This window comes from Crinia signifera, chromosome 7 (genome assembly GCF_055691185.1).
Source record: "Crinia signifera chromosome 7, ASM5569118v1, whole genome shotgun sequence".
NCBI classification, from domain to species: domain Eukaryota; kingdom Metazoa; phylum Chordata; class Amphibia; order Anura; family Myobatrachidae; genus Crinia; species Crinia signifera.
Window position 1 is genome coordinate 12447611 of NC_139223.1, and position 27631 is coordinate 12475241.

At 47.5% G+C, this 27631-nt stretch overlaps 2 protein-coding genes across 9 annotated transcripts in view; one reads left to right on the forward strand and one right to left on the reverse strand.

Annotated features, from left to right (window-relative positions):
- The window catches only part of LOC146019775 (zinc-binding protein A33-like), a 21177-nt gene extending 13083 nt beyond the window's left edge, over window positions 1-8094 (reverse strand). The window contains exon 1 of one of the 4 annotated variants that reach the window (XM_083152322.1): window positions 7865-8094. In XM_083152322.1, coding sequence (XP_083008448.1) covers window positions 7865-7867 — 3 coding nt within the window. In that variant the 5' untranslated portion in view covers window positions 7868-8094. Of the gene's footprint in view, window positions 1-6828; window positions 6918-7674 lie in introns of those variants that run through there. The other 3 variants (XM_083152324.1, XM_083152325.1, XM_083152327.1) reach the window with 3 other exon arrangements.
- On the forward strand, window positions 7793-27539 carry MAPK7 (mitogen-activated protein kinase 7). 5 transcript variants are annotated; one of them, XM_083152317.1, is made up of 8 exons: window positions 7793-8366; window positions 8648-8745; window positions 9365-9578; window positions 9740-9905; window positions 12293-13461; window positions 25198-26144; window positions 26371-26498; window positions 26631-27539. In XM_083152317.1, the coding sequence occupies exons 3-8, from the start codon at window positions 9371-9373 to the stop codon at window positions 26782-26784; spliced, it is 2772 nt and encodes a 923-aa protein (XP_083008443.1). In that variant the 5' UTR covers window positions 7793-8366; window positions 8648-8745; window positions 9365-9370; the 3' UTR covers window positions 26785-27539. The 5 variants fall into 5 exon arrangements, with proteins under 5 accessions (XP_083008443.1, XP_083008446.1, XP_083008444.1 ...); XM_083152320.1 differs by having other exon boundaries at window positions 8648-8733; XM_083152318.1 differs by having other exon boundaries at window positions 7793-8345.
- Window positions 27540-27631: the final 92 nt, after the last annotated feature.

The window sequence follows — 27631 nt, forward strand, 5'->3', positions numbered from 1 at the left end:
GCCCTAGGGACCGTTACACACGGGATAACTGGATCTGTGCGAGTACATATGATACGGCACCACAGACAGGACATAGGGGGATAGTGTACAGCAGTGCAGATAATCCTGATACTGTAGGGTGGGAACATCTGCCCTAGGGACCGTTACACACGGGATAACTGGATCTGTGCGAGTACATATGATATGGCAGCACAGACAGGACATAGAGGGATAGTGTACAGCAGTGGAGATAATCCCGGCACTGTAGGGTGGGAACATCTGCCCTAGGGACCGTTACACACGGGATAACTGGATCTGTGCGAGTACATATGATATGGCAGCACAGACAGGACATAGAGGGATAGTGTACAGCAGTGGAGATAATCCCGGCACTGTAGGGTGGGAACATCCGCCCTAGGGACCGTTACACACGGGATAACTGGATCTGTACGAGTACATATGATATGGCAGCACAGACAGGACATAGGGGGATAGTGTACAGCAGTGGAGATAATCCTGATACTGTAGGGTGGGAACATCCACCCTAGGGACCGTTACACACGGGATCACTGGATCTGCGAGTACATATGATATGGCACCAGACAGGACATGGGGGATAGTGTACAGCTGTGGAGATAATCCTGATACTGTAGGGTGGGAACATCCGCCCTAGGGACCGTTACACACGGGATAACTGGATCTGTGCGAGTACATATGATATGGCAGCACAGACAGGACATAGAGGGATAGTGTACAGCAGTGGAGATAATCCCGGCACTGTAGGGTGGGAACATCTGCCCTAGGGACCGTTACACACGGGATAACTGGATCTGTACGAGTACATATGATATGGCACCATACAGGACATAGGGGGATAGTGTACAGCAGTGGAGATAATCCTGATACTGTAGGGTGGGAACATCCGCCCTAGGGACCGTTACACACGGGATAACTGCATCTGTGCGAGTACATATGATATGGCAGCACAGACAGGACATAGGGGGGTAGTGTACAGCAGTGGAGATAATCCTGATACTGTAGGGTGGGAACATCTGCCCTAGGGACCGTTACACACGGGATCACTGGATCTGCGAGTACATATGATATGGCAGCACAGACAGGACATAGGGGGATAGTGTACAGCTGTGGAGATAATCCTGATACTGTAGGGTAGGAACATCTACCCTAGGGACCGTTACACACGGGATAACTGGATCTGTGCGAGTACATATGATATGGCAGCACAGACAGGACATAGGGGGATAGTGTACAGCTGTGGAGATAATCCTGATACTGTAGGGTAGGAACATCTGCCCTAGGGACCGTTACACACGGGATAACTGGATCTGTGCGAGTACATATGATATGGCAGCACAGACAGGACATAGGGGGATAGTGTACAGCAGTGGAGATAATCCTGATACTGTAGGGTGGGAACATCTGCCCTAGGGACCGTTACACACGGGATAACTGGATCTGTGCGAGTACATATGATATGGCAGCACAGACAGGACATAGGGGGATAGTGTACAGCAGTGGAGATAATGCTGATACTGTAGTGTGGGAACATCCGCCCTAGGGACCGTTACACACGGGATCACTGGATCTGTGCGAGTACATATGATATGGCCCCACAGACAGGACATAGGGGGATAGTGTACAGCAGTGGAGATAATCCTGATACTGTAGGGTGGGAACATCTGCCCTAGGGACCGTTACACACGGGATCACTGGATCTGTGCGAGTACATATGATATGGCACCACAGACAGGACATAGGGGGATAGTGTACAGCAGTGGAGATAATCCTGATACTGTATGGTGGGAACATCCGCCCTAGGGACCGTTACACACGGGATAACTGGATCTGTGCGAGTACATATGATATGGCACCACAGACAGGACATAGGGGGATAGTGTACAGCAGTGGAGATAATCCCGATACTGTAGGGTGGGAACATCTGCCCTAGGGACCGTTACACACGGGATCACTGGATCTGTGCGAGTACATATGATATGGCAGCACAGACAGGACATAGGGGGATAGTGTACAGCAGTGGAGATAATCCTGATACTGTAGGGTGGGAACATCCGCCCTAGGGACCGTTACACACGGGATAACTGGATCTGTGCGAGTACATATGATATGGCAGCACAGACAGGACATAGGGGGATAGTGTACAGCAGTGGAGATAATCCCGATACTGTAGGGTGGGAACATCTGCCCTAGGGACCGTTACACACGGGATAACTGGATCTGTGCGAGTACATATGATATGGCAGCACAGACAGGACATAGGGGGATAGTGTACAGCAGTGGAGATAATCCTGATACTGTAGGGTGGGAACATCTGCCCTAGGGACCGTTACACACGGGATAACTGGATCTGTGCGAGTACATATGACATGGCACCACAGACAGGACATAGGGGGATAGTGTACAGCAGTGGAGATAATCCTGATACTGTAGGGTGGGAACATCTGCCCTAGGGACCGTTACACACGGGATAACTGGATCTGTGCGAGTACATATGATATGGCAGCACAGACAGGACATAGGGGGATAGTGTACAGCTGTGGAGATAATCCCGATACTGTAGGGTGGGAACATCCGCCCTAGGGACCGTTACACACGGGATAACTGGATCTGTGCGAGTACATATGACATGGCACCACAGACAGGACATAGGGGGATAGTGTACAGCAGTGGAGATAATCCTGGCACTGTAGGGTGGGAACATCTGCCCTAGGGACCGTTACACACGGGATAACTGGATCTGTGCGAGTACATATGATATGGCACCACAGACAGGACATAGGGGGATAGTGTACAGCAGTGCAGATAATCCCGATACTGTAGGGTGGGAACATCCGCCCTAGGGACCGTTACACACAGGATAACTGGATCTGTGCGAGTACATATGATATGGCAGCACAGACAGGACATAGGGGGATAATCCTGATACTGTAGGGTGGGAACATCTGCCCTAGGGACCGTTACACACGGGATAACTGGATCTGTGCGAGTACATATGATATGGCACCACAGACAGGACATAGGGGGATAGTGTACAGCAGTGGAGATAATCACTGATAATACTCAGGGACATATATTAGGGAACACACTAGCATCACTTGTGTGCACATAACATAGAACACTCTGCCCGCAGACATTCACTAGTGCTCCAACATACGGCTTCCAGGGGAGGGACTGAGGTAGGGAAACACCTACCTGCACTGACACCTTCACACCCATCTACCTGCACCTTCATCCACACACTCATCTGCCTATAGCCACACCTTCATCCACACACCCATCTACCTACACTCACACCTCTCCACCTACACCTTCATCCTCACACTCATCTGCCTATAGTCACACCTTCACCCTCACACTCATCTACCTACACTCACACCTTCACCCTCACACTCATTTGCCTACACTCACACCTCTCCACCTACACTCACCCTCATACCCATCTACCTACACTCACACCTTCACCCTCATCTGCTTATAGTCACACCTTCACCCTCATACCCATCTACCTACACTCACACCTTCCCCCTCACACTCATCTATCTGCACTCACACCTTCACAACCATCTACCTACACTCACCTTCACACCCATCTATCTGCACTCACACCTTCACCCTCGTACCCATCTACCTACACTCACACCTTCACCCTCATACCCATCTACCTACACTCACACCTTCACCCTCATACCCATCTACCTACACTCACACCTTCACCCTCACACCCATCTACCTACACTCACACCTTCACCCTCATACCAACCAACCTACACTCACACCTTCACCCTCACCCTCCGATACACCTTAACACCCATCTATCTACACTGACACCTTCACACCCATCTACCTACACTCACACCTTCACCCTCATACCCATCTACCTACACTCACACCCATCGATTTACCTGAACTCACACCTCACTCATCATTACACCCATCTCCCTACACTCACACCTTCACAACCATCTACCTACACTCACACTGTCACACCCCTCTCCCTACACTAACACCCATCTATCTGCACTCACACCTTCACAACCATCTACCTTCACTCACCATCATGCCCATCACCCTACACAACCATCTACCTACACTCGCACCCATCTCCCTACACTCACCATCACACCCATCTACCTACACTCACACCTTCACCCTCATACCCATCTACCTACACTCACACCTTCACCCTCACACCCATCTACCTACACTCACACCTTCACCCTCATACCAACCAATCTACACTCACACCTTCACCCTCACCCTCCGATACACCTTAACACCCATCTATCTACACTGACACCTTCACACCCATCTACCTACACTCACACCTTCACCCTCATACCCATCTACCTACACTCACACCCATCGATTTACCTGAACTCACACCTCACTCATCTGCCTATACTCACCTTCACACCCATCTCCCTACACTCCCACTGTCACACCCCTCTCCCTACACTAACACCCATATATCTGCACTCACACCTTCACAACCATCTACCTTCACTCACCATCATGCCCATCACCCTACACTCGCACCCATCTCCCTACACTCACCATCACACCCATCTACCTACACTCACAGCCTCACACATTCACACCCTATTACCTACACTCACGCCCATCTACCTGCACTCACACCTTCACACCCATCTCCCTACACTCACCTTTACACCCATCTACCTACACATACACCCCTCTCCCTACACTCACAGCTTCACACTCCTCTCCATCTCCCTACACTCCTTCACACCCATCTCCCTACACTCACCTTTACACCCATCTACCTACACTCACAGCTTCACACCCCTCTCCATCTCCCTACACTCACACCTTAACACCCTATTACCTACACTCACATCTTCAAGCCCATCTCCCTACACTCACCATCACACCCCTCTCTCTACACTCACCATCACACCCATCTACCTACACTAACACCCCTCTCCCTACACTCACACCTTCACGCCCATCTACCTACACTCACACCCTACTACCTGCACTCACACATTCACACCCTATTACCTACACTCATACCTTCAAGCCCATCTCCCTACACTCACCTTCATACCCATCTACCTACACTAACACCCTCACACCCCTCTCCCTACACTCACACCCTACTACCTGCACTCACACATTCACACCCTATTACCTACACTCACATCTTCAAGCCCATCTCCCTACACTCACCATCACACCCATCTGACTACACTCAAAGCTTCACACCCCTCTCCCTACACTCACAACAGTACTTGTTTCCTAGAACGGCGCCCACGATATTCAGTCGTATGGCATCTTATGCATTTTATCGCATGCCATATACACGATTTTAAATTGTATAAGCACCCTAATGGGTTTGTTCAATGGTAAATGGCCCCCTATACAGATTTTTATTGTATAAGCACCCTGATGGGTGCTTACAATGTTAAATGCACCCCTAAGCCACCCCCACTATCAACGCCAACCCAAAGCGTGGCGAGCCCGCGAGGGGCAGCGGTACGCGTCCTCCGACCTTTTCATACTCCCACTATCCACGGCGGCGTGGAGTTGATTTCATATAGTGTGGCGAGCGCAGCGAGCCTGAAGCGTGGCGAGTGTGCCCCGCGATGGGACGCGTATTACTTTACATGTATTCCGCGTCCCCTCACTGCGCTCGCCACACTATCTAAAATCAACTCCACGCCCATGTGGATGGTGGGGGTATGAAGAGGTCGGAGGACACGTACCGCTGCGCTCGCCACGCTTCGGGTTGGCGTTGCTAGTGGGGCTGCTTTTAACATTGTAAGCACACATTACGGTGCTTATACAATTAATAATCTTATAGGGGGCCCATTTAACATTGAAAACACCCATTAGGGTGCTTATACAATTTAAAATCGTATACCATTGTATATGGCATACAATGCGATGATATACGATTTAAAATTGTATAACATCGGCTGCCATCCCGTTACATCACATCGCATACCATTGTATGGCTTATGGTATGCGATGGGTGCCGTGCTAGGAAACAAGTACCCTCACTCCTTCACACCCTATTACCTACACTCACACCCATCTCCCTACACACTCCTTTACACCTACACTCATACCCATCTACCCACACCCTATTACCTACACTCACACCTTCAAGCCCATTTCCCTAAAATCATCTTCACACCCTATTACCTACACTCACACCCATATCCCTACACTCACACCTTCAAGCCAGTCTCCCTACACTCACCTTCCATCAACCTACACTTACACCCCCTCTCCCTACACTCACACCTTCACACCCCTCTCCCTGCCCTCACACCATCACACCCCTCTCCCTACACTCACACCTTCATACCCCTCAGTCCCTACACTCACACCTTCATACCCCTCAGTCCCTACACTCACACCATCACACCCCTCTCCCTGCCCTCACACCCATCTCCCTGCACTCACCATCACACCCATCTCCCTGCACTCACCATCACACCCCTCTCCCTGCACTCACCATCACACCCCTCTCCCTGCACTCACCATCACACCCCTCTCCCTGCACTCACCATCACACCCCTCTCCATGCTCTCACCATCACACCCCTCTCCATGCTCTCACCATCACACCCCTCTCCATGCTCTCACCATCACACCCCTCTCCATGCTCTCACCATCACACCCCTCTCCATGCTCTCACCATCACACCCCTCTCCCTACACTCACCATCACACCCCTCTCCCTGCACTCACACCCATCTCCCTACACTCACCATCACATCCCTCTCCCTGCCCTCACACCTATAAGAAACTGTAAACAAATAAATACCTAACTAGTCACTCACTTGTGTTTTCAGCCAATGACCATCACCCCATCACCCTATGTGCACTCACTCTCTGACCCGGCCCACACCATCACACCCCTCTCCCTACACTCACCATCACACCCCTCTCCCTACACTCACCATCACACCCCTCTCCCTACACTCACCATCACACCCCTCTCCCTGCCATCACACCCCTCTCCCTGCACTCACACCTATAAGAAACTGTAAACAAATATATACCTAACTAGTCACTCACTTGTGTTTTCAGCCAATGACCATCACCCCATCACCCTATGTGCACTCACTCTCTGACCCGGCCCACACCATCACACCCCTCTCCCTACACTCACCATCACACCCCTCTCCCTACACTCACCATCACACCCCTCTCCCTACACTCACCATCACACCCCTCTCCCTGCCATCACACCCCTCTCCCTGCCCTCACACCCATCTCCCTACACTCACCATCACACCCCTCTCCCTGCCCTCACACCCATCTCCCTACACTCACCATCACACCCCTCTCCCTGCCCTCACACCCATCTCCCTACACTCAGCATCACACCCCTCTCCATGCTCTCACCATCACACCCCTCTCCATGCTCTCACCATCACACCCCTCTCCATGCTCTCACCATCACACCCCTCTCCATGCTCTCACACCCATTTCCCTGCACTCACACCCATCTCCCTGCACTCACACCCATCTCCCTGCACTCACACCCATCTCCCTGCACTCACACCATCACACCCCTCTCCCTACTCACACCATCACACCCCTCTCCCTGCCATCACACCCCTCTCCCTGCACTCACACCTATAAGAAACTGTAAACAAATATATACCTAACTAGTCACTCACTTGTGTTTTCAGCCAATGACCATCACCCCATCTGCACTCACTCTCTGACCCGGCCCACAGCGTCACTCACCTCCTGCTCTCCCCTCCCCCCGCCACAGACAGTTTATACAGCGCGATACCGCAGCTTGGAAGTTACAGCATCTCAGCAGCGTTATTACCGCCTGGCAACTGGACACGCCTGTCCTCCTACCATTGGTTTAGGAGCCGTCAGTCTTCGGAGGCCACGCCCTCCGGCTCTGATTGGCACAGGGGTTCGCCCTGGCGTCTTCCTCACCCCCGCCGCACATCCGGGAGCCTCTATGAGGCTCGGCACCCGGGCAAGTTCTCTTTTAAAGTGACTGCAGCGCGGCGACTTCCGGCAGGTCCCAGTGTGTGGGCAGCGCTGCGACTTCCGGGTCCTAGTGTGTTATCAATGAAGCGACTTCCGGTCCCAGTGTGTGGGCAGCAGCGACTTCCGGGTCCCAGTGTGTGGGCAGCAGCGTCTACCGTGTCCCAGTGTGTGGGCAGCAGCGACTTCCGGGTCCCAGTGTGTGGGCAGCAGCGACTTCCGGGTCCCAGTGTGTGGGCAGCAGCGACTTCCGGGTCCCAGTGTGTGGGCAGTAGCGCTCGGTGCTAGTGGGCATAGAAGCTGACAGCGCGGTGGAAAGTGTGCTCATCGGACCAGGGGCTGGGTACGGGGATGACCATGGGGGGTGAGTGAGACCGGCACTAGTATTGTCATTGTCACCACCCTGGCTTTATTATTGGGGGTCACCTATAGACCTGCCCATATTGGGGTGTCACTAACCTATGATCATTATTATCAGGGGCAGTTATTGGGGACACTTATAGACCTGAGCTTATTGGGGTGTCACTAACCTATGATCATTATTATCAGGGGCAGTTATTTGGGTCACTGCCTCCTTTTGGGGTGTTATTACTCTAGATGCCAGTCCTTGTCTGATGTATGTCTCACACGTGCTGCACCCCACAGTCTGATCCAGCGCTGGTACGACCCTGCACCCCTGACAGGAACGGCTGCATGTGGGCAGAATTCCTGCCTCCCAGGGTCTGACGAATGTACGTTCTGCTGTAAGTATCCGATCTGCCCGATAACCCCTCCTACCCCCTGCAGTATGCCTGTTTGGCCTGTCCTGCGCACCCTGACACCCCTACACCCTGCAGTATGTCTGTTTGGCCTGGTCCGCGCACCCAGAAACACCCCCCCCCCCACATCCTGCAGTGAGCCTCTCTGGCCTGCGCACCCTGACACCCCCCCCCCCCACACACACACACACACACAACCTACTGTAAGCCTGTCTGGCCTGCACACCCTGCCCCCCCCCTGCCCCATGCAGTATCCCTGTCTGGCCCGCGTACCCTGACCTCCCCCTACCCCCTGCAGTATCCCTGTCTTGCCTGGCCTGCACACCCTGACACCCCCCCCCACAACCTGCAATAAGCCTGTCTGGCCTGCACACCATGACTACCACACCCCCCCCCCCCCCCGCCTGCAGTATTCCTGTCTGGCCTGTGTACCCTGATCCCCTACCCCCTGCAGTATCCCTGTCTTGCCTGGCTCGGACAACCTGACCCCCCCCACCCCCTGCAGTATCCCTGTCTGGCCTGTCTGCCCCCCCCTTCCTCCTCGCTACACCCTGCAGTATCCCTGTCTTGTCTGACCCACTCACCCTGATCCCCCCTCCCACAGGCTGCCATGGCAGAGAAGAAGCCAGAAGAGGAGGCGCAGGAACACCAAATGCTACATCCCGCCACCTGCGCCTCCACCACCGCCAAGAACCTCGCCATCCTCAAGGAGAGATCCTTCGACATCAACTTTGAAGTGGGCGACGAATATGAGATCATTGAGACGATTGGGACCGGGGCGTATGGCGTGGTGTCCTCTGCTCGGAGGAAGGACTCCGGTAAGGCCACTATGGGGCAATAATGATGCTCTAGATGGGATCATGGTACGTAATATTGCACAGGGTCCGTGGACTATGGGAGGAGATAATCCATTCAGTGATCTTGTGTAATAATAGGCTGTCTGACCAGGGGTCATTTATTGTGTTCCTCTAATTCACAGGCCAGAAGGTCGCCATTAAAAAGATCCCCAATGCCTTCGATATGGTAACAAACGCCAAGCGCACTCTGCGGGAGCTAAAGATCCTGAAGCACTTCAAGCACGACAACGTCATCGCCATCAAAGACATCCTTAAGCCATGCACGCCTTACTCCGAATTTACATCTGTGTATGTGACCCCCAAATTCTTTCTCTATATTGGGAGGAGCAGGGCCCCCAGCAGCACAGAGTATATCAGGAGATGAGTGATGTGTCAGTGAGGACAGGGCTGCATGTGACATAGGCAGTGACATGATGTGAGGAGAGGAATGGGGGCAGCAGGAAGCCACAGACTGAGCGTTATATAGTGGAAGGGGCAGTGTCCCCAGCAGCACAGAGTATATCAGGAGATGGTGATGTGTCAGTGAGGGCAGGGCTGTATGTGACAGGGGCAGTGACATGATGTGAGGAGGGGAATGGGGGCAGCAGGAAGCCACAGACTGAGAGTTATATAGTGGGAGGAGCAGGGTCCCCAGCAGCACAGAGTATATCAGGAGATGAGTGATGTGTCAGTGAGGACAGGGCTGCATGTGACAGGGGCAGTGACATGATGTGAGGAGGGGAATGGGGCAGCAGGAAGCCACAGACTGAGAGTTATATAGTGGGAGGAGCAGGGCCCCCAGCAGCACAGAGTATATCAGGAGATGAGCGATGTGTCAGTGAGGACAGGGCTGCATGTGACATAGGCAGTGACATGATGTGAAGAGGGGAATGGAGGCAGCAGGAAGCCACAGACTGAGAGTTATAGAGTGGGAGGAGCAGGGTCCCCAGCAGCACAGAGTATATTAGGAGATGAGTGTCAGTGAGGACAGGGCTGCATGTGACAGGGGCAGTGACATGATGTGAGGGAGGATTGGAGGCAGCAGGAAGCCACAGACTGAAAGGTATATAGTGGGAGGAGCAGGGTCCCCAGTAGCACAGAGTATATCAGGAGATGAGTGATTTGTCAGTGAGGACAGGGCTGCATGTGACAGGGGCGATGACATGATGTAAGGAGGGGAATGGAGGCAGCAGGAAGCCACAGACTGAGAGTTATATAGTGGGAGGAGCAGGGTCCCCAGCAGCACAGAGTATATCAGGAGATGAGCGATGTGTCGCTAAGGTTGTAACTTGGCGGAGAGGAACTGGGTAATTCCATACTTGAAAAGGATCTAGGAGTCCAAATAGACAGCAAACTGGGATGTAGTGCCCATTGTAATGTAGCTACAAAAAAGGCCAACAAAATTCTGGCATGTATTAAGAGGGGAATGGAAACTAGGGACTCAAGGGTAATTATGCCACTGTATAAGGCATTGGTGAGACCTCACCTAGAGTACGGAGTACAGTTCTGGGCCCCACACTATAAAAAGGACATCATAGAATTAGAAAAAGTACAAAGGCGAGCAACAAAGCTTATTAGGGGAATGGAGAATTTAAGCTACGGGGAGAGATTAAGCAATTTGGGACTATTTACATTAGAAAAGAGACGTTTAAGGGGGGATATGCTCAACATATACAAGTATATCAAGGGCCAATATAAGGAACTGTCACGCACCCTCTTTTCTACTAGAAAGGAATCTAGGAAACGAGGGCATGAGTATAGATTAGAAGAAAAAAGATTTCATTCAGCTAGTAGAAAGAATTTCTTTACGGTCAGAACAGTCAAACTCTGGAACTCTCTTCCCAGAGAGGTGGTAACGGCTGGCTCATTAAATGCGTTCAAGGCAAAGTTGGACAAACATTTACTGGAGAAAAACATCCATGGGTACAAATAAGAAATATAATCTGTCTGTAGAATATCAGAACCTACCAAATCAGCAATGGATATCTATACCAGGTTGAACTAGATGGACGCAAGTCTTTTTTCAGCCTTACCTACTATGTAACTATGTCAGTGAGGACAGAGCTGCATGTGACATGATGTAAGGGGGGAATTGGGGTCAGCAGGAAGTCACAGACTGAGAGTTATATAGTGGGAGGAGCTGGGTCCCCAGCAGCACAGAGTACATCAGGAGATGAGCGATGTGTCAGTGAGGACAGAGCTGCATGTGACAGGGGCAGTGGCATGATGTGAGGAGGGGAATGGAGGCAGCAGGAAGCCACAGACTGAGAGCTATATAGTGGGAGGAGCAGGGTCCCCAGCAGCACAGAGTATATCAGGAGAGGAGCGATGTGTCAGTGAGGACAGAGCTGCATGTGACAGGGGCAGTGGCATGATGTGAGGAGGGGAATGGAGGCAGCAGGAAGCCACAGACTGAGAGTTATATAGTGGGAGGAGCAGGGTCCCCAGCAGCACAGAGTATATCAGGAGATGAGCGATGTGTCAGTGAGGACAGAGCTGCATGTGACAGGGGCAGTGACATGATGTGAGGAGGGGAATGGAGGCAGCAGGAAGCCACAGACTGAGAGTTATATAGTTGGAGGAGCAAGGTCTCTAGCAGCACAGAGTATATCAGGAAGTGAGTGATGTGTTAATGGTTACATAATCTGGGTACTAGCTGTGCAGGTGGCTCTGACTGACTTCTCTCCAATCCTTAGGTACGTGGTGCTAGACCTCATGGAGAGTGACCTCCACCAAATCATCCACTCCGCGCAGCCCCTCACCCTGGAACATGCCCGTTACTTCCTGTACCAGCTGCTGCGAGGGCTGAAATACATACACTCCGCCAACGTCCTCCACCGAGATCTCAAGCCGAGCAACCTCCTCATCAATGAGAACTGCGAGCTGAAGATCGGGGACTTTGGGATGGCGCGGGGGCTTTGCACAAAGCCGGACGAGTACAAGTATTTTATGACCGAGTACGTGGCGACTCGGTGGTACAGGGCACCGGAGCTGATGCTGTCACTGCACGAGTACACGCAGGCCATCGATATGTGGTCTGTGGGCTGCATATTTGCCGAAATGCTGGGCCGCAAGCAGCTCTTTCCCGGCAAGAACTACATACACCAGCTGCAGCTCATCATGACCGTGCTGGGTACACCGTCTAGTCAGGTCATCCGGGCCATCGGAGCAGAAAGAGTCCGAGCATACATCCAAAGCCTGCCCTCTCGCCAGCCAATACCATGGTCTGACCTTTACCCCCAAGGAGACCGGAAATCCCTGGACCTCTTGTCCAAAATGTTGCGATTTGATCCACGTGAACGAATCTCCGTACGGGAAGCCCTCCGACACCCGTTCTTGTCCAAGTATCATGACCCAGACGACGAACCAGAATGTGTCCCAGCATTTGACTTTGACTTCGACAAGAGGGTTCTTACGAAGGAACAGATTAAAGAGGCCATTGTCGCCGAGATCGATGGCTTCCACCGCAGGCGAGAGGGCATTCGGCGGCAGATCAGCTTTAAACCCGCCTTGACGCCGGCTGTGGAGGACCCGTCCACGGACAGTGTCATCCGTGAAGATGACTTCCATTCGCCACCACTCCCACCGCCCCCTCAAGAATTAGATGTGGACATGCCCAGTGCCAACTCGGCCAGAGAGAAATTGGACTTTCCCATGGAATCGCCGAGAGTTCAGGAGAATCCAGAAACCATTGACCTGACCTCTCCTGTGGGGAGTGGGGAAAGCACGGCCCAGCGGGAGGAGTTCAAGGAGGAGGCGCCGATAATTAAAGCAGATCCAGAGCATGTGCCAAAGAGAGAGGGCACAATATCAAATGGCACTAAGGAGGCATTAATAGCTGCCCTCCTGCGGAATAAATCCAAAGGTAAGCAATGGGGCGGTGTCACAATAATCCAACGCGCCGACGCCGCGCCATGTGCATTGTACTGGTTCTTATGGTTACCCATAAAGCTGGGTATTGGTGTAGAAGCCGCAGAATTGACCTTTTTAGAAACATTAGAATAGTCACGGAAACCATGGGGTGGATTCAGGTTGGTTTGCGAAGCACATTTATTTTGCAGATGGACAAGACCAGTGGTAGCCAACCCTAGCCCTCGAGAGCTACCACACATTTTCCAGACAACCTAGCTGCTGCACTCATTAATCACTGACACATTTTAAAAGATCATGGAAAGTAGGTTTTTTTTTGACAATCACAAGTGCGCAATTAAATACACAGTGCAGCTAGAAAAAGTACACCATAAAGGCACACATCCAAGAAAATGCCTTGAAAGATAGACCAAAGTAGAAGACAAATGGTGACCAGTAACAGCGCTCAGTGTATAACCAACAAATAAAAACAATAGGATTTTTTATATCACCATTGGTTTGGACACATTCTTAAATGGGTGTCAGCATTCAGATAACCTGTAATGAAAGTACACCCCTCCACACGGATAGTATGACAGGGGTGACAAAACAGAGTACACAAATAGTGCAGGTTATCCTTGATTAAAAGAAATTTTTAATACAGATGTCCACTTACAATCTGTAGACAATAAAAACAGCATGGGTGGTATTCCACAGGGGCAAAAGCAGCACGGCAAAGATGAATTAACAGGCAGGTCCAAAAGAGTCCAACCAATCTCCCGTCCGGAGCAGGGGTTCAGCGGTACTCAAAGATCTGCGATAGCCAGCGTCTTCTGTCCTCCGTGGCACCTCCGATGTAACACTCAACGCGTTTCAGATAGAATCCTTCCTCAGGAGTGTAGTTTTCAGAGGGAATGATACCCTCTTAAATAGTCCCGCAATTAATACAAAGTCCCGGTGTGCAATACACGTTCTCACGTATGATGTAATATCCAGCGGAAGCAAGATGGCCGTGCGTGTCATGGTCCAGATTTCTATGGAACGCGGAAGCTAAATATAGTATGCGCTCCACTGATATGCGTGCCAGTCCAGCCAATAATAAATGTTTGTATGCTTTAATGCTACCGCCATCTTGCTTTCGCATCTGGGCATAGTATGCATTTAAACAGATATTTAAAGAGACATTTTCTTTTTTTGCGGTTCTAAAGGTAAAAGACAAAAAATGTCAATACATATAAAATACAATGAATATAAAAACAGAATGAAATATAGAAAAATAGAAGGGATAGGAGAAAAACGACCATATTTTTTTAGATCAAAAACGGTTTGAGTTCGAACTCACCGTTGAATCCCTGTGGTACCAGGGTACCCAAGCGATGAATCCACCTCATTTCCGTTTTTGACAAACGATTATCCATATCATTTGATCTCCAGTTTGGCGAAATCTGGTCGATTCCCCAAAAACCTGACAATTTACAAGGGTTACAGGCATGAATATTTTTAAAATGAGCCGACACAGTATGTGTCATCAAACCTTTTTTAATGTTATATACATGCTCTGCAAGGCGGGCTTTCATTTGCCGGGATGTTTTTCCGACATATGCTAACCCGCACTCACATTGCAGAACATATATAACCCCTTTAGTGTGGCAAGTTATAAAATGTTGAATTTTATACGTTTTACCCCCAATATTAAAATCAGTTTTCTTTTTTACATCAGATTTCACCGTTTTGCACATGAGACATGTGCCACAACGGTGAAACCCATTTGTTCTAGTGCTCTTTCTAATCGCTATTTCTGATGAGCTCTTTACTAGATGGTTTCGTAAAGTAGGAGCTCTTCTGTAAATGAATTGGGGGACTTGAGGTAATAAGTTACCTAGCACTGGGTCTTTTTGTAAAAGCTTCCAATTTGATTTGAAAATCCTTTCTATATCTTTATGTTTAGAGTTATACTGACTGATAAATGCAAATTTATATCTATCATTGTCTTTTTTGTTTTTTTCATCTGCATTTTTTTCTTTTAATAATTCAGATCTAGTTATTGTATTAATTCGGGATCTAGGATTTTGTAGTGCTTTTTCACAATAACCCTTTGATGTCAGACGTGATGTAACCTCATCTAGCTGTGTATCGCAGATTGCCTGGTCTGTGCAATTTCGTTTTATTCTGGCAAACTGCCCGAAAGGTATTGCATTAAGCCAATTTCTATGGTGTTCACTGTTAGTATTAATATAGCTATTAGAATCTGTTGGCTTGCGATAAGTTTTTGTTTTTATTTGGCTTCCTTCAATATAAATAACCAAATCAAGAAATGATATCTGTAATGTGCTCCAAACAAAACTTAAATTGATGCAGAAGGTGTTTTTATTTAAAGTATCACTAAAAGTAGTAAGATCTGATATATCCCCACACCAAACAAAAAGAATATCATCTATGAAACGGTGCCAGGACACCAGACCCGCCCCCAGCATGCCATCAGGCCAGATGTTAAGCTCCTCCCAGAATGCCATGAATAAATTTGCATAACTGGGAGCGAATCTGGTGCCCATCGCCGTCCCGACACATTGTAAATAATAACTACCTTCGTGAAAAAAATAGTTATTAGTAAGAATAAATAAAATACTTTCTAAAATGAACTCCTTTAGTGGTTCACTTAAATTGCTTTTATTCAGGAAGAAGGACACAGCTTCCAAGCCTCTTTCATTAGTGATAATAGTATAAAGAGTACTAACATCTGCTGTACCCAATACATAATTAGTTTGCCAGTTAATAGTCGATATTTTTCTTAATACATCCGCTGTATCTTTCAAATAAGCCTTAGTTTGGCATACCAGCGGCTGTAGAAAATAATCCACAAAAGCTGAGAGATTACTCGTGATACTATTACATCCCGAAATAATCGGGCGCCCTGGGGGATGGAGAGGGTCCTTGTGGACCTTTGGTAGCACATATATGCATGGAGTTGACGGATTTTTTATATTTAAAAAGTCATGTTCTTTTTCTGTTATTAATTTATTAGTAAGCGCTCTATTTGTAAGATCCAATAAAGACTTCTTAATTCTCTCGGATGGATCAGCTTTAAGTTTTTTATAGGTGTCTTTGGTGGTCAACTGTTTATTAATTTCGTTTAGATATAATTCCCTGGTCATAAGCACCACCCCCCCTCCTTTGTCGGCGGGCTTTATGACCAGGGAGGCATCCTCTTTTAAGGTTTTTAGTGCCTGAAATTCTTTTTTATTTAAATTTAATTTCTTTTTATTTTGTTTTTCTATAACTTTTTGTATTTCCTCACAGACCACTTTGTTAAAGCATTCAAGAAAAGGGCCTTTACAATGGGTTGGATTGAAAGTAGATGGAGGCTTAAATTTTGCTCTTTCTGTGGGTATAGTTTCATTTGGAGTTTGTTCTTCTAATTTTGCAAAGAACCTTTTTAGGGCTAGCTTGCGAACATATTTTTGGACATCCAAAAAAATATCAAAAGAATTTGGTGAAAAAGATGGGGCGAATTTTAAACCCTTGGTTAAGATCTTTAACTCATCAGGTGTGAGTTCCCTGTCTGTGAGATTAAATATCTTACCTGCGTTGAGATCGCAGGTTTCTGAATAAGGGTTAGGAGATTCTATTGTTTTATTCTTATTTTTCTTTCTCCTATTTTTATTTTTGTTTTTATTGGTCCCACCTCTTTTACCTCTCCTGACTTTTTTGTATATCAAATCCTTCGGTTTGTCCACCTCTCCCTGGATAAAAAAGAATTATTCCTTGGTGTGTTTAGACCCTCATTCTCTCCATTTCTAGGTATATAACTGTCATTTTCTCTATTTAAAGGTGCATACCTGTTTGCAAGAGATATTTGCGGTTGATTGTATATTTTTTTGCCATTATGATTATTTATAGATCTTTCACTATATTCATCATAAGTGTTTTTTCTACCTCTGAAATTGTTGTTATTATAGTTCTGATGGAACCTGTCTCTGTTATCAAAACGAAACCTTTGATTATAATTATTTCTGGTATTTCGGACTGGAGTGGAGTTCCGTCCTTGATTTCTCCACGTATAACGTTGTGGTTTTTCTCTATAATTATTTATAGGACCTTGTTTTTTTTCTCCAAACCGGTTTTTTAACCACAGAGACAGGAACATTTTCAGCAGGTACAGAATCAATAATGACATCATTTAACAATTGAACATCTCTGTGATATTTTTTACATTTTTTATCTCTAAGTTCTTTGTTGCTTTTAGTAATTTTCTGTATCAATGAATTCTCATAGTATTTAAAATCCTCTGATGATTCATATGGGCGTAATAAACCTTGCATTGCTGCAATATCATCATTGAGCTTTTTCAGTGTTAAAGTACGATTTTTAATGATCAAATTCATCAAAGAATTGGAGCAATCATCCAATATAGATCCCCAGTCCTTTTTAAAGTCTGCCTCAGCAGAATCAAATGATGGAGGCTTAATTATTTTCAAACCTTTGTTATTTTCTCACAGAGATGTTCAATTGTTAAATGATGTCATTATTGATTCTGTACCTGCTGAAAATGTTCCTGTCTCTGTGGTTAAAAAACCGGTTTGGAGAAAAAAACAAGGTCCTATAAATAATTATAGAGAAAAACCACAACGTTATACGTGGAGAAATCAAGGACGGAACTCCACTCCAGTCCGAAATACCAGAAATAATTATAATCAAAGGTTTCGTTTTGATAACAGAGACAGGTTCCATCAGAACTATAATAACAACAATTTCAGAGGTAGAAAAAACACTTATGATGAATATAGTGAAAGATCTATAAATAATCATAATGGCAAAAAAATATACAATCAACCGCAAATATCTCTTGCAAACAGGTATGCACCTTTAAATAGAGAAAATGACAGTTATATACCTAGAAATGGAGAGAATGAGGGTCTAAACACACCAAGGAATAATTCTTTTTTATCCAGGGAGAGGTGGACAAACCGAAGGATTTGATATACAAAAAAGTCAGGAGAGGTAAAAGAGGTGGGACCAATAAAAACAAAAATAAAAATAGGAGAAAGAAAAATAAGAATAAAACAATAGAATCTCCTAACCCTTATTCAGAAACCTGCGATCTCAACGCAGGTAAGATATTTAATCTCACAGACAGGGAACTCACACCTGATGAGTTAAAGATCTTAACCAAGGGTTTAAAATTCGCCCCATCTTTTTCACCAAATTCTTTTGATATTTTTTTGGATGTCCAAAAATATGTTCGCAAGCTAGCCCTAAAAAGGTTCTTTGCAAAATCAGAAGAACAAACTCCAAATGAAACTATACCCACAGAAAGAGCAAAATTTAAGCCTCCATCTACTTTCAATCCAACCCATTGTAAAGGCCCTTTTCTTGAATGCTTTAACAAAGTGGTCTGTGAGGAAATACAAAAAGTTATAGAAAAACAAAATAAAAAGAAATTAAATTTAAATAAAAAAGAATTTCAGGCACTAAAAACCTTAAAAGAGGATGCCTCCCTGGTCATAAAGCCCGCCGACAAAGGAGGGGGGGTGGTGCTTATGACCAGGGAATTATATCTAAACGAAATTAATAAACAGTTGACCACCAAAGACACCTATAAAAAACTTAAAGCTGATCCATCCGAGAGAATTAAGAAGTCTTTATTGGATCTTACAAATAGAGCGCTTACTAATAAATTAATAACAGAAAAAGAACATGACTTTTTAAATATAAAAAATCCGTCAACTCCATGCATATATGTGCTACCAAAGGTCCACAAGGACCCTCTCCATCCCCCAGGGCGCCCGATTATTTCGGGATGTAATAGTATCACGAGTAATCTCTCAGCTTTTGTGGATTATTTTCTACAGCCGCTGGTATGCCAAACTAAGGCTTATTTGAAAGATACAGCGGATGTATTAAGAAAAATATCGACTATTAACTGGCAAACTAATTATGTATTGGGTACAGCAGATGTTAGTACTCTTTATACTATTATCACTAATGAAAGAGGCTTGGAAGCTGTGTCCTTCTTCCTGAATAAAAGCAATTTAAGTGAACCACTAAAGGAGTTCATTTTAGAAAGTATTTTATTTATTCTTACTAATAACTATTTTTTTCACAAAGGTAGTTATTATTTACAATGTGTCGGGACGGCGATGGGCACCAGATTCGCTCCCAGTTATGCAAATTTATTCATGGCATTCTGGGAGGAGCTTAACATCTGGCCTGATGGCATGCTGGGGGCGGGTCTGGTGTCCTGGCACCGTTTCATAGATGATATTCTTTTTGTTTGGTGTGGGGATATATCAGATCTTACTACTTTTAGTGATACTTTAAATAAAAACACCTTCTGCATCAATTTAAGTTTTGTTTGGAGCACATTACAGATATCATTTCTTGATTTGGTTATTTATATTGAAGGAAGCCAAATAAAAACAAAAACTTATCGCAAGCCAACAGATTCTAATAGCTATATTAATACTAACAGTGAACACCATAGAAATTGGCTTAATGCAATACCTTTCGGGCAGTTTGCCAGAATAAAACGAAATTGCACAGACCAGGCAATCTGCGATACACAGCTAGATGAGGTTACATCACGTCTGACATCAAAGGGTTATTGTGAAAAAGCACTACAAAATTCTAGATCCCGAATTAATACAATAACTAGATCTGAATTATTAAAAGAAAAAAATGCAGATGAAAAAACCAAAAAAGACAATGATAGATATAAATTTGCATTTATCAGTCAGTATAACTCTAAACATAAAGATATAGAAAGGATTTTCAAATCAAATTGGAAGCTTTTACAAAAAGACCCAGTGCTAGGTAACTTATTACCTCAAGTCCCCCAATTCATTTACAGAAGAGCTCCTACTTTACGAAACCATCTAGTAAAGAGCTCATCAGAAATAGCGATTAGAAAGAGCACTAGAACAAATGGGTTTCACCGTTGTGGCACATGTCTCATGTGCAAAACGGTGAAATCTGATGTAAAAAAGAAAACTGATTTTAATATTGGGGGTAAAACGTATAAAATTCAACATTTTATAACTTGCCACACTAAAGGGGTTATATATGTTCTGCAATGTGAGTGCGGGTTAGCATATGTCGGAAAAACATCCCGGCAAATGAAAGCCCGCCTTGCAGAGCATGTATATAACATTAAAAAAGGTTTGATGACACATACTGTGTCGGCTCATTTTAAAAATATTCATGCCTGTAACCCATGTAAATTGTCAGGTTTTTGGGGAATCGACCAGATTTCGCCAAACTGGAGATCAAATGATATGGATAATCGTTTGTCAAAAACGGAAATGAGGTGGATTCATCGCTTGGGTACCCTGGTACCACAGGGACTCAACGGTGAGTTCGAACTCAAACCGTTTTTGATCTAAAAAAATATGGTCGTTTTTCTCCTATCCCTTCTATTTTTCTATATTTCATTCTGTTTTTATATTCATTGTATTTTATATGTATTGACATTTTTTGTCTTTTACCTTTAGAACCGCAAAAAAAGAAAATGTCTCTTTAAATATCTGTTTAAATGCATACTATGCCCAGATGCGAAAGCAAGATGGCGGTAGCATTAAAGCATACAAACATTTATTATTGGCTGGACTGGCACGCATATCAGTGGAGCGCATACTATATTTAGCTTCCGCGTTCCATAGAAATCTGGACCATGACACGCACGGCCATCTTGCTTCCGCTGGATATTACATCATACGTGAGAACGTGTATTGCACACCGGGACTTTGTATTAATTGCGGGACTATTTAAGAGGGTATCATTCCCTCTGAAAACTACACTCCTGAGGAAGGATTCTATCTGAAACGCGTTGAGTGTTACATCGGAGGTGCCACGGAGGACAGAAGACGCTGGCTATCGCAGATCTTTGAGTACCGCTGAACCCCTGCTCCGGACGGGAGATTGGTTGGACTCTTTTGGACCTGCCTGTTAATTCATCTTTGCCGTGCTGCTTTTGCCCCTGTGGAATACCACCCATGCTGTTTTTATTGTCTACAGATTGTAAGTGGACATCTGTATTAAAAATTTCTTTTAATCAAGGATAACCTGCACTATTTGTGTACTCTGTTTTGTCACCCCTGTCATACTATCCGTGTGGAGGGGTGTACTTTCATTACAGGTTATCTGAATGCTGACACCCATTTAAGAATGTGTCCAAACCAATGGTGATATAAAAAATCCTATTGTTTTTATTTGTTGGTTATACACTGAGCGCTGTTACTGGTCACCATTTGTCTTCTACATTTTAAAAGATCCACAGATGGAGCTAATCAGCTCACTTGTGATTCTGTGAGGAGACCTGGAAAACATGCACTGCTGGTAGCTCTCGAGGACTAGGGTTGGCTACCCCAGGACAACACCATGCTGCACTGCAGATGGGGCAGATGTAAAGCGCAGAGAGAGTTACATTAGTTATATTGTTTCTGTGCAGGTAAATACCGTTTGCTTTTTATTTTTTACACTGCAGTTTAGATTACAGTTTGAACACACCCCACCCAAATCTAACTCTGCACATGTTACATCTGCCCCACCTGCAGTGCACATCGTCCATCTGCATCAGCAACCAAATGTGCTTCGTAAACCAACCAGAATCAGGCCCATTCTCCGCAGGAGGGAGACCTTCCATCACCATTGTACAACACATGTTACTTGAAAGCAGTGATGGGCAATAGGCATCCCTCCAGCTGCTGTTGGACTACATATCCCAGCATTCCCTGCCACAATTTTGCTATCATGGCATGCTGGAATGTGAAGCTGAACAGCAGATGGAGGGCCACTTGGTTTGAAGGCTTCCATAGAAGCATAGAGCTGTGGTTTGCTCTGGGAGTCAATAGAGTAACAAAAAATCCTGGTTGTTTTATTGGGGTGTGGTGTGATTTGTACACAGTTATCATGTCAGCATACATCAGATCTACATGGATGATGTGTTGGCATGACAGACCGTCAATAATTAATCCACCCGTAGTGTCCAGCGTCTACTTCCGGCTCCTTGCTGCAACAGGTGAGCGGTGCGATACAACAATGATTCATTCTCCTCCACCCCCCCCTCGCCACCCATAGCCTAAAATTACACACATACCCCCTGAAGTTTAACACTAGCCCTCATGTCAGCGTCTATGTGACTGTCGGCACACTGAGCATGTTAACATTTCACTTTGTCGACATTACATTGAATGGAAAAGGGGAGATGACATCAGTTGGCCATGTAGCTTGAGTGGTATGCCCCGAAATTTTCCGGGCTCAGCTGCACTGCCGCAGCTGGCAGTCCAGGAACATTTCCGGGCATACCGCTATGCAATAGGTGCGTGCCAGTGGTGCTTTCATCTGTGCACCACTGGTGCATAACCTCTAGCCCCCCCCCCCCTCCTCCTCCTGTCACCCCCCTCCGCTCTGACGATCGTACGCCAGAGCTCGCCAGCCGCCATTCACAGCAGTGACAAAGGCGGCAGACTTGGGGATGTTCCGGGGGACTCGGGAGCGCTCAGGAGATGAGGCGCCCAAGTCCTCCCAAGCCGCCACGAACATCCCTGAGCCTGCCGCCTGTGATCACTGACCGCTGTCACTGGCGGCTGGGGCTTACAAATGCCGGAGAGGAGGGGGCGGGCTATGTTCTGTGGTGGGTTTTGCTGGGGCAGGACAAACCTGACCTGGTAGGGGTTAATGGAATATTTTACATTCTATAATTATATATTTGAAAAATAAATGGAGGAGCATTCCACAAATAGTGGTTAGACAATCCTCCATAACTGATACCCGTTTTCCAATTACAAGCGGTGTCTCACCCGGCTTGTGAACCCTTTTCCACTAGCGTCCCCACCCTGCATACTGCCAGGCGGGTGACGCAATCGGGAGGCGGGTCCTGAGCTAGGTCTTGGAGATAGAGCATCTCCCAGTGCCGGCTATGGCATTGCAGTGAATGGGACCCGGGTCACATCAACCCGGGTTACCCGTTTCCTCAGGACGAGGGTCTAGCCAAGCAAATGACCTGCACTAGCTAATAACCCGGACCGATATGCATCCCCATGCAAAATCCCGGGTTATATTTGCTAGTGGAAAAGGGTTATTGGTGATAACAGTCTTATCTGCATACCATTCTCCAACGGAATTCACAGGAGCTGCTGTTACTTAGCAACCAGGGAACCGTTTCCTAGAAAAGGACAAATCGGTCACACATGTGACCTCTTTCCAAGCATAGAAAGAAAGTAAACCCTTACCTGGAGTAACACCTGTGATTCCCTCTGGAGAGAGATACTCATATACGCTGGCTTATATATATGGCTAGCTAAAGGCGGAGCACTCAGTCGTTGTGCCACGTCCATGTGTGCCCCTTGCTAGAAACAAGGGAAGTAGCTACTGATATATTGTAGTACAGTACATATGGTGTTATTAAGTAGCTCATTATTTGGCTATATGTATGTGTGTAGCTGTAGTATATATAATAGTGCTGGAATGACCACTAGAAATCTCCAGATGAAGCCATATTAGTGGTGTTATACGGACGTGTCCTCGTACATCTAGCTGCAATACCCCACGCTGCGGGAGTGAGCCTCCGGGTCCTGTGCACCTGCGCCAGCAATGCTGAAAATGCTTCTTCTGTCACAGATCGATGCAGCGAGAACATATTACACTAATGTGATATATGACATGCAGGGATATTGGGATTACAGTGTTCATGCTGCTACAATGTAGCACTTTGGGGGTTTCTGGTTCATTTGGTCGGAGGCGAATTCGCATCCTTGCGAGTGAACCAGATCCCGCCTTGTGAATAGTGGTACGGCGACTCACCATTCGCAAGGCGCGTACGTTCGCAATGGCTGCGAATGGATGTTTTACATACACGTCCATCCACATACCACTGGGCCGCCGACCAGCGAAATATGTGGAAGGTGCGCACCAATGTAAGGTTGGTCTGAGCGTGTACGCACGGGGGATAGTGGGCAGGTAGATGACATCCGGTGTAGTCAGCTGACCCCACCCCGCATGATGACGCCCAGCGTTCTAATGGGAACGCCCATGAAATGCTGGGGGTTCCCATATGCTAAGGGGCTGCCCAGTGTTCGCAAGGTTGGGTGCGTGCACCCTGCAAACATTCTGTTAAACACAAAACATCGGCCGCGTGCGTCCATGAGAACGGCCTGAATAAAGTCCTTTGTGTGTAGATTCAGAGATATACTAGTGGCACAGGGTCATGGTGCGGCATAGCCATGTTGCTTTGTGACTCATTTTCGGTGAGAGAGGCGTCCAATGCTAGCGGAGTGCTGCAGGACCTGGCGCACAAAAGGAGCTGTTTGGTGCAGCAGAGATGTACAAGGACACTACTGCCGTTTCGTTTCACTTTAGAGCGCGTCATGTTAAGTCTACAGATGGAGTACAGGCCATCCTTGCATCCGCCGCCAGCCGCCATATCGATGGCGAGAAGGGGACGCGCGCACGAGAGGCGCGCGCGTCCCCTTCCAACAGCGCTTCCATCCGTTCCCCCGGGTCCCCGCCGCCTGCCCGCACCCCCCCTAACCGTCTTCCTGAGACGGACAGGGTTTCCGTCGCGCATGCGCGTCTCAGTATGTTCGCTGGCGAGGCTGCTGGCGGGTCGCCAGCAGGGACGTTCTGGCGATCCGCCAGCAAGGATGGCCCGTACTCCATCTGTACGTGTATTTTAGTAGTAGTCTTTGCACGTCTATTGGATTTTACATACGGGTTACAGTAAGATTAATAGTTGCCTTTGCTGCTGTCTTTTCTGCAGATGTTCCCTGCTCTGTCCCGGAGACGCCTGACACGAAGAAGCCAATTACGGCGCAGGAGCGGCAGCGGGCGCGTGAGGAAAAGAGGAAGAGGCGCCAGGAGCGTGCCAGGGAGAAGGAGAAGAAGCAGAAGGAGAAGGAGCGCCGGGAGGTTAAGAAAGCCGAAGGATTCGGGGGTCTGGTGTTGAGTGAGAATGACAAGAACCTTCTGGAGCGCTGGAATCGAATGATTGACCAGACGCAGCAGCCTCCTACCAGCCAAAACCCAACCGTGCCACAGTCGGCAGCGCATCCGGATATCTGCCCTGTCGCCCAGCCTCTTCCCCAGCAGACCATCTTTGCTGTGGCAAACCTCAGCCCACTACCTGAGGTTGGGAACCAGAAGAATGGAACTCTTACTGCCCCTTCTGTAACACCGAGCATCCAGTTCATACCCAGGTGCTTAAACCCCTGCCCTGTACCCAACTTACCCAACCTGCTGCACTACGTCCCTCCTGCTCCTGCCGCCTTCCAGATTGGCCCGGTGGTGCTGGCTCCCCATGTAAAACAGGTGACCCCTCCGGCTGCTGCACAGCTACCGTCCGATATCAAATTCATTGCTCGAGGGCAAGTTCTTCCCGGCCCAATCCCCACTCCTGCCAGGCTCAACCCAACCTGGAACCGTGGAGGACCTCAAGACAGCTGGCCCGCACCTGATACAGGGGATGGGAAGAGGACCTCTGTCCCCGTGGACCCAGCCCTCTTCCTCCGCAACCCCAGCACCGCCCTGGAGCAGCCTCTACAAGTTCCAGCGCTGCCATTTCCCAGTGCGGCCAGGTGCCACATTCAAGATGAGAACAAGTTGCAAGACCTTACCCCCCTTCCGCCAACCACGGTCAGCGCGTCCGACGCTTCCAGCCTCCTCTCCCCAGATATCAACCTGGTGACGCAGCAGCTCTCAAAGTCACAGGTCAGGCCAGCGTCAACTCTTATAATGACTGTCTGCAGATCTCTTATTGGCTGTCTTTCTAGATCTTTATTGTATTTATATTTTATTCTTCTGGTCCCCGTAAAGGACTATGATATGTTTTTCCTGATTTATGTACTCAATGGGTTGTTTGTGAAATATTAGATGTCCAGGTGTCTCCTTAGCAATTCGAGTGCTGCCTCTCTGACTGTTCCCCTAACATTTCCAGGTAGAGGATGTCCTCCCCCCAGTCTTCTCCGTCACCCCCAAAGGAAGCGGTGCTGGATACGGCGTTGGCTTTGACCTGGAGGAGTTTCTGAACCAGTCCTTTGATATGGCGTCTGAGAGCCGCGAAAGGTAAATGAGGAGACTGCAGAGCGAACGTTCTCTCTGACAGTTGTAGGATAAAAACTTTTCCGCAAGGAGAAAACGTTATTATTTACATATGCTATAAATGTGATGCGTTATCTGCCAAAATCTGTTTTCCAGCCTCGCGGACTCGGCCCCTCTTTCCGCGTCTCTCTTGGCCGACTGGCTGGAAGTCCACCGAATGAATCCTGCAGACATGGCCTCCCTCCAGGAGGACCTGCAGCTGGGCTCCCCCATGATCTTGTCCGACATTCCCGACCTCCAGGACGGCTGAGGAAACTTCAGAAGGAGGATCATCAGTTTTTGGAGGAGTCAATGTATAGACCTAATGAGACGGATTACTCCACAGTTAGGATGTCTGCTGCCCTGGGGCAGGAACTGACGTCTAATTACTACACACAGGCTGGAGAGGTCTGCTCCGAATGCAGCATCCTGCGCCACGCACTGCGTATTACCTGCATACTCCGTACTCAGTGCCATTACCCAATGAATTGCCAATATTACGCACTTTTCTTGCCAAGGATAGAACCAATAACTTGCTATTGTGCCTGGACCAAGACGTAAGTTGCAGATCAAAATAAGTAAAACAAGGAGAGAACAATACTGAGCAGTTAGAGGGTAACAGACTGGGTGAGGCGGCGCTGGGACTGCAAGGCCTCATGGGAGCGCAGTATTGGTTGACCGGGTCATTAGGTCGACATGGGGTTTTTCACAATTTTGGTTTTAGCCGACAAGAACTATTTCATGCCCTACCATCCACAAGGCCTGGTGGGAGAATAAAATAGTGTGCCAAGCGTAGTGAGGCACCGTGGCCGAAACATGGCGAGCCATGCGAGGGGACGCGGTGCTCGGTTTTAGTGTTCATGTCGACCGAATGGTGTCGCCCTAATGACTGTCGAACAACCTTCTTGTGACCTAATAATCCATACCCGCAGGCACACACCTAGATACCCAAACACCAGAGGTGCTCCTGTTTCTAATGCTGCAGTTTTACACTTACTGTTAATAAAACTATTTTTTATTTATTTAGTGAAGAGCGATTTATAAACAATGAAATAAACATTGGTGCGTGCGATCGTTACATTTATCTTTATATCCCTGCATCCCCCGACCTGCCGGAG